Source organism: Marmota flaviventris, chromosome 6 (genome assembly GCF_047511675.1).
Source record: "Marmota flaviventris isolate mMarFla1 chromosome 6, mMarFla1.hap1, whole genome shotgun sequence".
Taxonomy (NCBI): domain Eukaryota; kingdom Metazoa; phylum Chordata; class Mammalia; order Rodentia; family Sciuridae; genus Marmota; species Marmota flaviventris.
The window spans coordinates 123,796,545-123,809,691 of NC_092503.1; the positions used below are offsets into that span (position 1 = coordinate 123,796,545).

At 46.4% G+C, this 13,147-nt stretch overlaps 1 protein-coding gene across 3 annotated transcripts; it reads right to left on the reverse strand.

The window, feature by feature from the left end:
- Positions 1-2,436: 2,436 nt before the first annotated feature.
- On the reverse strand, positions 2,437-11,051 carry LOC114083699 (MHC class I polypeptide-related sequence B-like). 3 transcript variants are annotated; one of them, XR_011707776.1, is made up of 5 exons: positions 8,253-8,277; positions 7,729-7,895; positions 6,916-7,194; positions 6,664-6,802; positions 2,437-3,619 (listed from the first exon to the last, which is right to left on the reverse strand). XR_011707776.1 is itself a non-coding variant. In XM_071613571.1 (5 exons), exons 1-3 carry the CDS (start codon positions 11,032-11,034, stop codon positions 6,953-6,955), a joined length of 501 nt encoding a protein of 166 aa, XP_071469672.1. In that variant the 5' UTR covers positions 11,035-11,051; the 3' UTR covers positions 2,437-3,619; positions 6,664-6,695; positions 6,916-6,952. The 3 variants fall into 3 exon arrangements, 2 of the variants coding, with proteins under 2 accessions (XP_071469672.1, XP_071469671.1); XM_071613571.1 differs by lacking the exon at positions 8,253-8,277 and adding an exon at positions 10,943-11,051 and having other exon boundaries at positions 6,664-6,695; XM_071613570.1 differs by lacking the exon at positions 8,253-8,277 and adding an exon at positions 10,943-11,051.
- Positions 11,052-13,147: the final 2,096 nt, after the last annotated feature.

Genomic DNA, 13,147 nt, shown 5'->3' on the forward strand with positions numbered 1-13,147 from the left:
ACTAATCTTTGCAGTCTATCCAGGAGTGCAGTATTATTTGCTTAGGTAGAGGCATTTCAAGCAGCTTCTGCTAGAAGGTGGTGCCTTCCCACCACAACAGCCCCCATGCTAACATCAATATGTAAACCTGGAGACCTTGCCTGTTGCTGAAATGGTTTATTGCATTATGCATTTAGGAACTGTGGGATAACCACAGAATGGGTTAACATTTTGGTCCACTTTGAAAAGAAACTGAGCTAAAACTCCATTGATTTTCTGATCTCCATAAGTTCCTGTTTGGACTAGGGAGCCATAGTGATATTTGGTGTCTCTGGAAATGAGTGTCAATTTAGAGTCAATGTCCAATAATAAAATATTTGATTATTTCCTTTTCCCCAATGCACAGTTTCCCTACTAATAGCACATAGGGTCCCTTGATGAAGGCTGGGAGTAAGATGAACTGTAGGAATTTTCAGTAGTGCATTGAAAGGAATCCTTCCTCAAGGAAGCTGACTTCCCTTCATTCCAGGGTTCTGGGTGTATAAACTGGCTCAAGTCTGGCAGATGATGGAGGGATTGTGTCTGTGTTCTTATGAACCAAGGTAGATGTGTGTTCATTTGTCCCAGAAATGTTTATCTTATACACATGAAGTAAGAAATGAGTAGGCTTTGTAACTGTTTCACTTCTAGGAATATCAGGACAAGTGATATAAAGCTAATGCCATCAGGGCACCAGCCACACTACTCTGACTGTTGCTATGGCTGGTGTCCATTACAGAAGCCACATTCACCTTAAGGCCTTTGGCTACTGAGTGCCACCACTTGTCGACCTTAGAATCCAATTATGCTCATTATATTTAAGTTTTCACATTCAGAGACTGCAGTTTGTACTGTGCACTTCTGGCCTCATGGAAGCAGAGGAGGTCACAAATACTCCAAGATTCCACTTATAAAGTGTCTAAAGCAGTCACACTCTTAGAATCTGCAAACAGAATGCTGGTTGCCAGGGCAGAGGATGGGGAGGTTTTGTTGAAAGGACATAGTTTCCATTTTGCAAGATGGAAAAATACTAAAGATCTGATATACACCATGTGCTTATAGTTTAAGAGTATGTTATTATCTATTTAAATATGATTTTAATCATGGGTAGAGTGGTGCCCACCTGTAATCCCAGTGACTTGGGATGCTAAGGCAGAAGGATTGCAAGTTCAACCTCAACATCTTAAGGAGACCCTGTCTCAAAACAAAAACAAAAAGACTACAGATGTTTCTCAGTGGTAAAGCATCCCTGAGTTGAATCCCCAGTACCCAGTACTGCCCCCCAAAATCATTTCAATAGTTAACTTGGAGTTGCTGCAATAAAAAAGTGAATCCTGATACTAATTTAGTTGTGTGTGTGCTTGCATGTTTGCTCCTCAGGATAGAGCCCAGGGATGCTCTCACTGATTATATCCCCAGCCCACTGCCTCTCACTGTTTTCTTTTTTTTAAAATATTTTTTAGTTGTTGGTTGACTTTATTGCCTTTATTTTTATATGGTGCTGAGGATCGAACCCAGGGCCTCACACATGCTAGGCGAGCACGCTACCACTGAGCCACAAGCCCAGCCCTCTCCCTGGTTTTTGAGACAGAATTACACTACTTGCCCAGCTTAGCTTCAAAATTGTGATCCTCCTACCCTAGCCTCCCAAGTAGCTGGTATCATGTTTCTGCTCCAGATACAGAAGGCTAGTTCAGATGCAAGTATGTCAGAAGGGCCTAGGATGGATATTAATTTCCAAGAAGATAAAATAAAAATAAGAAACAAAAAAATTAACAAAGTCAGAACATTTTTGAGTCATATAAATAGCAACATTACCAATGTTAAATTATTAAGAGGAGCACAAAAAATAATCAAAAGAAAAACAAAGGTGATTATTAACTCCCAAGGATTGTTATACCAGGAGTGAAATGATGTACCAGAAGTGGAAAGTATGGAAGTTTATATATGAGAGTGATTGTCATGGAAACAAAAGTGGAATATCTGAGCTGAACATAATTTACAGATGAAAACATTGGAAGACGGAGGAAGGGAAGGAGTAAGAGAGAGCAATTACTACTGACTTCTGCAACAGATCCTGCAAAGGAAAAAACCAGCAGCCTTAAAAAGGCTTTGTATTTAGGGTTACAGAGGCAAAAGTTGAGGGCTGGGGATGCAGCTCATGGTAAAGCGCTTGCCCAGAATGTGTTAGCCCGGAGTTCAATCTCTAGTAAAAACAACAATAACAACAACAACAACAAAAGAATCAGCTAAAACATTGAAAGTTGTAGTACCAAAGAAGGTAGAAAATCAAGAAGAGACAAAGAGGGTCTTTACTTTTCATGAAAAATCTTACATAAATAGTTCACTCTTTAATTAGAAAAAACTAACTTGAATTAATTTTTTTTTGAGAGAGAGAGAGAGAGAGAGAGAGAGAGAGAATTTTTTAATATTTATTTTTTAGTTTTCGGTGGACACAACATCTTTATTTGTATGTGGTGCTGAGGATCGAACCCAGCGCCTCGTGCATGCCAGGTGAGCGCGCTACCGCTTGAGCCACATCCCCAGCCCTAAAATTTTAAAAAGTTTATGCAAAATGAAAACTCAGAACAATAAATAATAATTCAGAATAAGCAAATACAATACTTAAATACTAAAATTAAAATATGAACGATGATGTCAACAAACACACCTCTGGATAATAGTGTATGAGGGTCTCGGTACGGCACACACACCTGCAATTCCAGCTACTCAGGAGGCTGAGGCCAGATTGAAAGTGTGAGTTCAACCTGGGCACAGTACTGAGATCATTTCTCAAAAAGTGAAAATCGCTGAGGATGTACCTCTGGGGTAGACTGCTTGTCTGGCATGTGATAGCCTTGGATTCAATCCTCAATACCAACAAATTTTAAAAATATATATGTGCATGAATAAATTACCTATCCAGCTTCCCAATTATTCCCTTAGGAAGCACAGGCACAAGCAAGGTCCCTCACCAGGATCTTGCTTCCAGGTGGGTCCTGAACCTATTCTTGCTGAAGACAGAGGGTGCCCACCCCTGTTGAGTCTCTGGGCCAGGTGCACCTGGAGACTGCAAGACTAGGAATCAGGAACAACTAAGATGCAGGAGAGATCTAGGAGAGGAGGTGGTGAGGATGAATAGCGGGGGCATTTTCTTCTCTCACAGAGACTCTGAATCTGATTTTGGAGACTCTGAGAAGAGAAATGTCCCTAGGGATAAAAAGTCATATTCTTCAAAATGGAGTGTCTTCTTCCCCACCACTCTGCATGCTTCAGCTGGACCAAAGGTGGCCAATGCTGGTGTCTGATTCACACACATTCTGGGTCGCTTACTCTCAACATCTTAGTCCATAAGCACCTGCCAGTCATTTTTTTTTTCCCCCAGGCCAACTGACCCCTATTGCTCAGCATAAGGACACCTCAAAGTTCCAACCCTGTCCTGTCCATCAATGTGATTCTCCAGTTCATCACACTAGGGCTCTAACTCTTCAGGGCAGATGTGTTCCACAGCATCACCCTGGAAGCTTGACACAAGCTGCAAGGTGCTGTTATGGTTCCTCTTCACCATCTGCTGATGATTCAGGACTTGTGAGCTCCTGAGCTAAGGGAGAAGATAAAAGTCAGTGTTCAAATGACTGCAGAATATGACATTTATTCCTCAGGACCTCTCCTTTCTCAGACTCTCCAAAATCAGATTCAGAGTTTGAGTGAGAGAAGAAAATGCCCCCACTAGTTTTCCTCACCAGCCTCCTCTCCTAAATCTACCAGCAGCCTCACCTGCCTCAGTTTCCACCATGCATCACTTAAGGGAATGAAAGACCAAAGAAGTAAGAGACAAGATCCCAAAGTGAAGCCCAGTGCCTCTCCTCTGCCCAACCATTCCTGACAGAATAGGGACCTGCCATAGAAGAAAGTTCCTGCTCCTGCCAATCCTGGGCACAGGGTTCACACACAGGCCTTTACCCCCTTAATATCCAGGCCTCCTCTGCTGCAGGGGCAGGTGCTCACCCAGCAGGGTCTGCTCCAGCTGCAGCTCAGCATCCTTTCCTCTCAGCCCTGAGCCAGAAGCTCCTAACTGGAAAGCCCACCAGGAAGCCCAGGGGCACCAGCAGGCCCAGCCGGGAAAAACATGCCTGCCCCCTGGCCTGCTGCTCACCTGACCTGAAGTAGCCCACACAGAGCAGATGCAGAATCCCTGACCCCCAACACTTACTCAGGTCCCTAATCTGTACTTTACCCTCCTAGGGCCTACCTGGCCCATCTGCCCCAGGAAATCAGCTACTCTCCAAGGGGTCCTGCTTCCTGAGACTGCCTCACCTTTTTCCCCCCAGCCGTAGCAGGGACTCACACAGGCCACAACCTTGGAGGTGTAGCTCAGTGGTAGAGCACCCCTGGGTAAATCCTCACTACTTCTAAAAGAAGAAGAAGGGAAAAAAGATGAGCTGAAAATGGAAACATTTTTATTGGGTATGAACATTTAGAGAAGAAATTTGGAAATATGAACATCTGATCTTCACTCTTTTCTACAAATGTTCCAGTGAAATTGCAGGCTGTGGGGAGCCACTCTGAATGAACACACCTTCAAGTCCTGACACAGGGGGCTCTGACCAATTACTACATTTCTTAGTGACTTTCATATTGTCCCAGCTCAGATAGCAAGGCATGGCTTCAGGTGTAGGTGTACCGCTGGGATTGAGTTATACTCACCTGCTGCCTTCTGCCTTTTTTGGATAGAACTTTCTCAAAAACAGCATCCCCCCAAATAAAAGCCCACTTCTGAATGTGCTTGTCCTCTCTCTCGCCAGCCTCTGTGACTTTCTCTTGCTCTCCTTTTGGGGAGCTTGAGGCTGGGAGCTGGGGAAAGTTGTCTTGAAGCTTGTGTAAAGGTATTTCGTGTCTGTGCTTTATTTTGCGTCACCCCAAATTCACACGAGTGACCTTAGTTCACCGCCTGTGCTGGACAGGGGCAGCAGTAGGCAACTATTTTTCCCCACAGAGAACCAGAACTAGCTTTCACCCTACAGCAGAGGCTGCAGGTGAGAGCAGCAGAGAGCACTGAACCATCTGCCCTGGAGGGAGAGTTACCTGGACAGCTCCTGCTGGGGGGCAGGTTTCCCAGACCCAAGGGGCCAAACACTCACCACCCCCACTGCTGACCCCACAGAAGGGGCAGAAACAACAGAAAGATCCTCCAAACCAGTAACTAACTAACTTTGTTTCCTGCTGAAACACCAACTTCCTGTTTTCTCTTTTCCTGACCCTCCAGCAACCTGATTGGTGACAGGGGAATGGTTTTGACCATCCCTTACTCCAAATGCACAGGGGAATGACCATCTTATAAAGGGGAATAGCCAAGGGAGGCAGGGTGAGCAGAGGCCATAGAGCACAGACTCAACACACCAACACACACAGTCCTTGGGGAGTGTGCCCTCTGGGGCTGGACAGGAAACCCTAAGTGTCACAGTCAGCTTTCACTACTTTGACAAAACACCTAAAGTAAAACACTCGGGAGGAAAAATTTACACTGGCTCAAGTTTCGCCAGTTTCATCCCAGGGTCCCTTGGCCCCATTCCTGTGGGCTAGAAAGGCAGAAAATAATGATGGCCAGCACATGACAGAGTGATACTTCTCACCTCATGGTGGTCATGTGGTGGCCAGGAAGCTGAGAAAGGGAGAGCCAGGAACCTGGGACAAGATGTTCCCTTCAAGGAATGCCTCTTCCAACTAGGCCCACCTGCTAAAGCTTGCACACCTTCCAGTAGGACCAACACCTGGGGCCAAGCCTGCAACTCATGAGCCTTTGGGAGATATTCCACATGGAAACTCTAACACCAGGTAGAACAAAAACGGACTACAGCTGCCCACAGTGGCTGGTCTCTCTCCCCAGATGGTCGGAGGCATCTGCTTTTTCATTTTTCCATAACATCTGTGAAGCCACTCCTGATGGACGACCATTGTGGTGGGGCCTGAGATGGAGTACATGCCCTAGTGACCCAGTGGACACACACAGGAGACATCCCTGAGGAGTGACTGGAGATGCTGATAAGATAGAAGATAACTACATGTGCTGAAGACCCCTGGGCCTGCTCTACATGGGCCTCCCAGGGCACTGGTGCCACAGGCCTCAAGGTTCTTCTTATTGGTTTGCACAGGACAGGTGGAAAGACAGGAAAGAGGCAGGCAGACAGGAAGAAACCAGAGGCAATAGCCTTTGTGGGATTTCTCTAGAGTTTCTAAAGAACACAAATCACAGATCCTTTTATACTTTGTCCGCCTGATACCGTGATAATCTAGCCCATGCAAATCAGCCCACCATTCCCAACTCCTGGTCAAGACCTAAAAGCTTGATACAGAGAGAGATGAGGACAGGGACAGAGCAGGAGAAAACCACACTGAAGCTCACCCCTAACCCTGTGACAAGAATATGGTGCAGCTGGGCCTTTGAGGATGTTCACGGCCCTGGCTTTTGGCAGGACTAAGGGGAGTACCTGGAGACCTGGCTGCCGGCCCCTCACAAAAAAAGACACATCTATCCCTGTTCCAGAAGTCTGGTCACCTCCACTGCACTCTGTGCAGCATGAGGCATGAGGGACCCTACAACCCAGAATGACCCTGCCATCTCCATCCACTGCCCACTTTTCTTACCTGAACCCTCTGCAGCTGAAATTGTCTCTCTCCTGTTTCTCCAAAGCACATAAAGGAGAAGAAGAAGAAGAACAGCATCAACAGCAGCAACCACACCTAGAGAGGCTCGCCATTGGCTTTGAAGCAGAAGGGTCAGCCCCTAAAACACACATGTTACCATCTGGGTTCCAGAGCCTCTAGACTTCCTCCCTCTCACCACCCTGGTCACTGACCTACCCAGTTGGGAACCCCTGCTGGGACACCCAGGCTCACCACAGGGCACAGTGCCAGTACTCTCTTTCCCACTGTGTCACACATGGCAGGTAAATCTCTGCTCCTGTCCTTGAGGAATCCTGGTGGACACGCAGGTCTTGTAGGTCCCATTCCCATATGGCAAGAGACTCCCAGACTGCTGTGTGTCCTGGCTCAGGGGTTCCCCATCCTGAAGCCAAATCAGAGAGATAATCCAGGGATAGAAACCAAAAGCCCAACATGTGGCGTTGATCGTGTCCTCCAAGGCCTCACCGCAGATAACAGTCACTACTGGGGACACTAGAGAAGAAAAAGCAGAACCAGTCAGCCATGTGATCCAGCCTTACTCCCCTTAATGGAGGCAGAGGGAACAGGGCTGGTTCTTTCTGCTGTAGTGTCTCTGACCAAAGTCCTCACTGACACTAGACTGCTGCAAATCTGCTCTCAGCCGAGGGCCTCAGTCCTCTGACTGGCAGGAGGATGAGCCTCGGGTTTGTGGCCTCACATTCTCACTTACACATGTTGATGTGAGGAGGGGGTGTTATGGGGATTCCTTGTTTGTGAGGCCACAAGGGAGCTCTGCATGATAAGCAGGTTGGCAGGCAGGTGGGAAGAAGAGGTCTCAACTCCTGCCTAACCCCAGTTGCCTGAGGCTCAGGGTACTTCCTGGTTGTGGCCCAGACAGTCATAGATTGCCAAACCCTCCTGTCTTTATGCAGTGGTTTAAAAGGATGGGGAAATCAGAATACATCACCCTCACAGAGAACACATGCATCCCATAGTACAGAGAAGGCCCCTTATATTGAGGCTCTAGGGGAATGGGGGCTGGGGTACCTATTGTCTTATTGAAGGCTATCCAGGAGTTCAGATATCTCTGGAGTCTTCCACCAATTGTTCCTTGCACATGGGCCCATTGAGCCTTGTTTGGACTATCATCCGATTTCCAGTGCTTCTTGACTTCCATAGCCAAAGTCTGAGCCGAGGAAGGGTGCACTGTCCAGCTGTGAGTCACAGGGTGAAAGGAGAGGAAGGGCTCCTAATCATAGTAGAAATCCCAGAAGCCCCTGGTGCGGTTGTTCTTTTGCATCTCACAGCCCCAAGACTCCTGGAGGGAATGAGACCCTGCCCCCATCCACCAGTCACTTTAGCATCCCCTGGTGCCTCTGCCTCCCTTCCCACCAAGAGAAACTCCAGCCCACAGAGGATTCCAGCATGTCTCTCTCTCTCTTCAATGTCCCTGTGCTGAGCTCTATGGACCCCATGCTTGCCCTTCCCAGACAAATGCAGTGAGAAGAGAGGTCCCTGCTCTCTGCCCCCAGCCTTTCTGCAGAAAGACCCTTGCCCCCACCTACACTCACCTTCTTTCTGCCTCTGCAGACTGATAATATCTGCCAGAGTCATTCTGAGGTTTTTCCCACTCCCTGCCAAGTCTTGGGTCTCTGTGTTCCAGGTCTCGGCTCTCAGGATTGTCTTTGCCCACAGTGCCTCACTCACAATCCCACTACCTCATTCACACCAAAGGAATGGGAATCCAAATTCCCTGGATTCCCTGCACTGTGTGTCCACTGTCATAGTGCAGGAAGGGCTTATCATCCAAAAGACCCTCAGCAAAGAACTGTCGTGCACTAAATGGTTCTAGGATCTCATTTTTAAGTTATAACGAAAACTGTGGGACCCTGAGGAAGAAGATACCAGGGATGATTTTTTTCTTCCTGGAATCAAGAGCTCAAGAACATGCAAAACATAGTTTTGGCCTCCTGGTGACATAACTAAAAGCAAAAATAGACCATTGGAATCACATCAACTTAAAATATTCCTGCCTAGCAGAGAAGACAATTTATAGAGTGAAGAGACAACCCCTGGACTGGAAGAAAACAATCATAGGTCAGATAATGGTTTAATACACAAAATATACAAATAACCTTATATTTAACATGGGTAAAGACGTTGAAGAGACATTTGTCAAAATATGATACATAATTGGCCAACAGATATGTGAATGAATGCAAATGCCAATTAAAACCAAAAGGAACTATTTTTTCACACTTATTAGATTGGTCATTGTGAAGACACAAAGAGTGTTGGGAAGGAGGTAGAAAAAGGGGTGTGCACCACTGGTGTTGCAATTTAGTAGAGTTATTTTGGAGAATAGCATGGAGGTTCCTCCCAAAACTAAAATTTTTGCTTTATCCAGCAATCCCACTACCTCATTCACACCAAAGGAATGGGAATCCAGATTCCCTGGATTCCCTGCACTGTGTGTCCACTGCAGCATCAGTCACAACAGTCAAGATATAGCAGCAACCTAAGTGTCCACAAATAGATGAGTGGATTTAAAAACTGTCTTAAGCCACCTGGTGCACACCTAAAATCCCAGCTACTCAGAAAGCTGACACAAGAGGATTGCTTGAGCCTGGAGTTGGAGGCCACCCTGGGAAAAACAGCAGCCCACCCTCAAAAAGAACCCCCTCGCCAAAAACCAAACCAAACCAAACCAAATCATTATGGGATATACACACAAAAGAATATCAATTAGCCTTTTTAACAAAAGGAAATTAAGGATGAAAATGTAGCTTAGGGATAGAGGACTTGCCTAGCAGTCACAAGGCCTCAGATTTTATCACCAGAAACTTCCTAAAAAAAAAAAAAAAAGCTAGGGAAATTTGTCATTTGTGACAATGTGGGTGGAAAGTAGAGGCCCATAAGAGAAATAAAAAAAAACAGGCATACAGAGACAAATGAATGGACAGAGAAAGGAGAGACACTGGTAAAAGGCCACAAAGTTTCATTTGGATAAGAGGAAGAGTCTGGTGTTCTATAGCACAACAAAGCTTCTCCACTTAATGCTGTATATTTTAAAATAACAAGAAGAAAAGATTTTAAATGTTCTGACCAAAAGGAAACCATAAATATTTGAGGTGATGGATATGCTAATTACCCCAAATTGATTATTCTAAAATGCATCCATAACATTACATCCCAGAAATAGATTCAACTATTTGTCAACAGAAAAATTTTTGGAGAGGAAATCGAACTAAACATCATTAAAAAAAAAAAAAAAAAAAGTTGGGGCTCTGGAAAGTTTGGGTGAGGTAGAGAGGCAGTGGATAAAACTTCTTGTAGGAAATGGCCCCTAAGAATAGGAGGAAAGGACTGGGGTTGGGGAGACAGGGTATCTAGTGTGCAGGAAGCACAGACCTAGGATGCAGTGTCTACCTTAGAAATGGGTCTGAAAACACAGCAGGAGTGGGGGAGGTGAGGGGAAGCCAACAGGCTGAGGAGACATGTTGGGTGACAGGGAAGGAGGCATAGAGATCTGGTGAAAACACAGGCATATTAGAAAATAGATAGCATATTAGGGTGAGAGGAGTACAAGGGGGGACAGCATCCCAGGGCGCAGGAGTCCAGGGGACAATGTGGGTGGAAATTAAAAAAGCCCCAGCAAGAAGATCTTGACTCAGCAATCTTAGCTGTTCACTTCCCTCAGTCTGAGTGTTTGATGCAGCCACAGTCCTCACAGAGGCAGGAAGGGCTCTATGGGGCTGGGACGTCCCTACTAGCTCAGGGCCAGAATAAAAAAGGTCTCCTAACTGGGGTCTCCTGTGAGCTCAGCTGAAAACAAGCCTATGACTGCGAGGAGAGCAGGGGCTTCAGGAGCCCGAACTGTCCGTAATACTGTTGGGAAGAGGTTCTGTGAGCCGTGGACCTCAAAGGGTCCTTCAATGTTTTTCAAAGGAGAAACTCAGCATGCACCTCGGGAATCCAGAGGCGACAGAGGACCGGGATGTCCAAAAGGGAAGAGCAAGGCGCAGGGCTGGGGCAAGTAAGCATGGATTTAGGACGCGGGACGTAGGGGTGGCAAGGTGCTTAGAAAGCGAAACTGCATGTGGTGGCAATGACCCGCGTCAGGTCCAGCTCCTCTCCCCACCAAACCAGACCACTCATCTTAACCGGGAGGGTTCCCGCGGACTCTCACAGAAACCCGCCCGCCTCCCTGCAGTAGCCGGGCAGCTCCTGCACCTCCAGGAACCGCATAGAGCTCACTCACCAGCGGCAGGCAGCACACAGGGGTGCCCAAAAGGCAGTTGGGGCCCGGAGCAGCAGGACGCGACACAGCCCAATAGAGACCAAACTTGACATCCTCTTATCTGGTGAGCAGGATGGAACTCTAAGAGGGTTCCCCGAAGGCCGATCATATATATCCTCCTGACCCCTCCCACATCCACTCACCCAATGAAAATAGACGCCTTGAACACGAATGCAGATCTTCAGCCTACACTTGACCAGGACAGGTCTTCCAAGTGTCACCACTCCAGCATAAAAAACTATATTCATTTCACTTTGTCACCTCTAAAAAATGTTTTCTAAAAAACGAACTATAGCTATTCTTACTATTGCCTAAGGCTCTAGCTTGTGCTTTTTCTGTGAGTGGAAATGTCATGCACCAACAAAGTTTTGACAATTTCTTAGACTTATTTTCATTTGTAGTAAGTATTTGATTGAGATTTTTTTTTTTTTTTTTTAAAGCACAGAAGGCACTGGCGTCCAGTCCCATTCTGAGTTTATTTTCATTAGTTACAGGGGCGGGGATGATGTTAAGTTGGAGGTCCCTCACTTTCCTGGTTCATCAGCTGATAGGTGGCATAAAGTGGACACCTCTGCCTCCATAATCAAGTAAACAAGTCCTCATAATAAATCCCCTCTTATTGACCCCCACTTGCTTCTGGTTGATTCTGTTTCTCTGGAAAACATTGACTAATATAAGCCTCCAGTAAGTGCTGGGTCACAGTTACTGTGAGCTGATCCCAAGCCCTTTCAATCTCTATGTTTTCTATGCATCTTTGAGGACTCACTTGGAGTGACAGCTCCAACAAACTGTCTCATTCCACCCATATTCAAAGACTTTTCTTACCTTAATAATTACATGCTAGGATTATTCCAGAGCATTTACATATGGCTCAAGGGAGAAGAAGCCTCAGAGGAGGCCCTGAAGGTCTTGGGCTCCAGATGTTGGGCAGTGCCCAGGATCAAAGCCTGGCTGCCCCTCCCCCAGCAAGCCTCCCAGATTCTCATCTGTGCAAGATACTGCTACCTTGTCCCTCCCCCTTCAGACTCTTCTGCTCTGCCCAATGAACTACTGCTTCTCTCCCCCTCTCTTCTTTGCATCTCTGAATTCATAAGAACGGGGGCGACTTACTCCTCACCCACCTTAGGATTCACTGCTGAGTCCTGAAAAGCAACAGAAATCACTCAGTGGTGTCCTTTAAACCCAGGGCGGGTCTCACGCACTATTTCAGGTCTTTGTGGCCACATTTACCCAGAAGGACTGAAGATCACCTGTTACCCACACTGGCTTAACTAAAATAAAACCTGTTGATTGATGTACAAGCAGATTGAAGGTGCTTATGGGAGTCTGGAGGAAGGCAAGCTGCATTTGGGTTTGGGGTTCTCAGACTGCTAGGCAGATACACCTGCGAGCTGTGAGAATGCAGACTCAGTGGCTGGCGGAAGGACGTTCTGAAGTGTTAATCAAGATCTGAAACCCAGCATACTTCAGCCAACATTGCCTGTATTTTGATGCGGTTGGGTACTGAAATGCTTTTTCCATCCCATCCCCCACTTCCACAGGGAGAGCAGGTGGGGTGGGCATCTTGGGTTCTAGGATCAGAAACACTCCTCTGCTTGGTGGCCCACCAAGAATGTAAGTGCCTACCTCAGGATGGTCCTAATTGAAACCTGCCAGATCTGGAATAAAAATCAACAATCATGTTGCAGCGAGGCCACCCAGCGCCCACCACTTATACAAGCTGGGTGAGGAGCCCTGCTTTATCAGGTCTGTCTCAAGTGGATGCAGTGAAGTGCCTTTGGCTCCAGATTCCAAACCATAAAGGATGAAATGGAGAGTGAAGAAAAGCAAATGGTGGTGGAACGTGGATCATGTGTTGAAGAAAGAAAGAAAAAGGGGTGAGGATTGGGGAAAATAACATGAATATAGGAAGAAGAAGCAAGGACAAAGCAGGAAAGAGCAAGAGATGCAGAACTGAGGGGACTGCAGGCTCTGCCCTCTTCTGCCTTCCCCTAGGATTGGGCTCTGCTGTCCACTTAAGACCCCAGAGGAGGACCAAGACTCTACAACACCCACTGCAGAGAAAGCTACAGTTTTTCTACATTGATTATATTTAAAACCAAACTAAATCCAATGTAAAACAAATGAAAGAAATGAAATACAATAATATTCTGATGTTTTTCCATG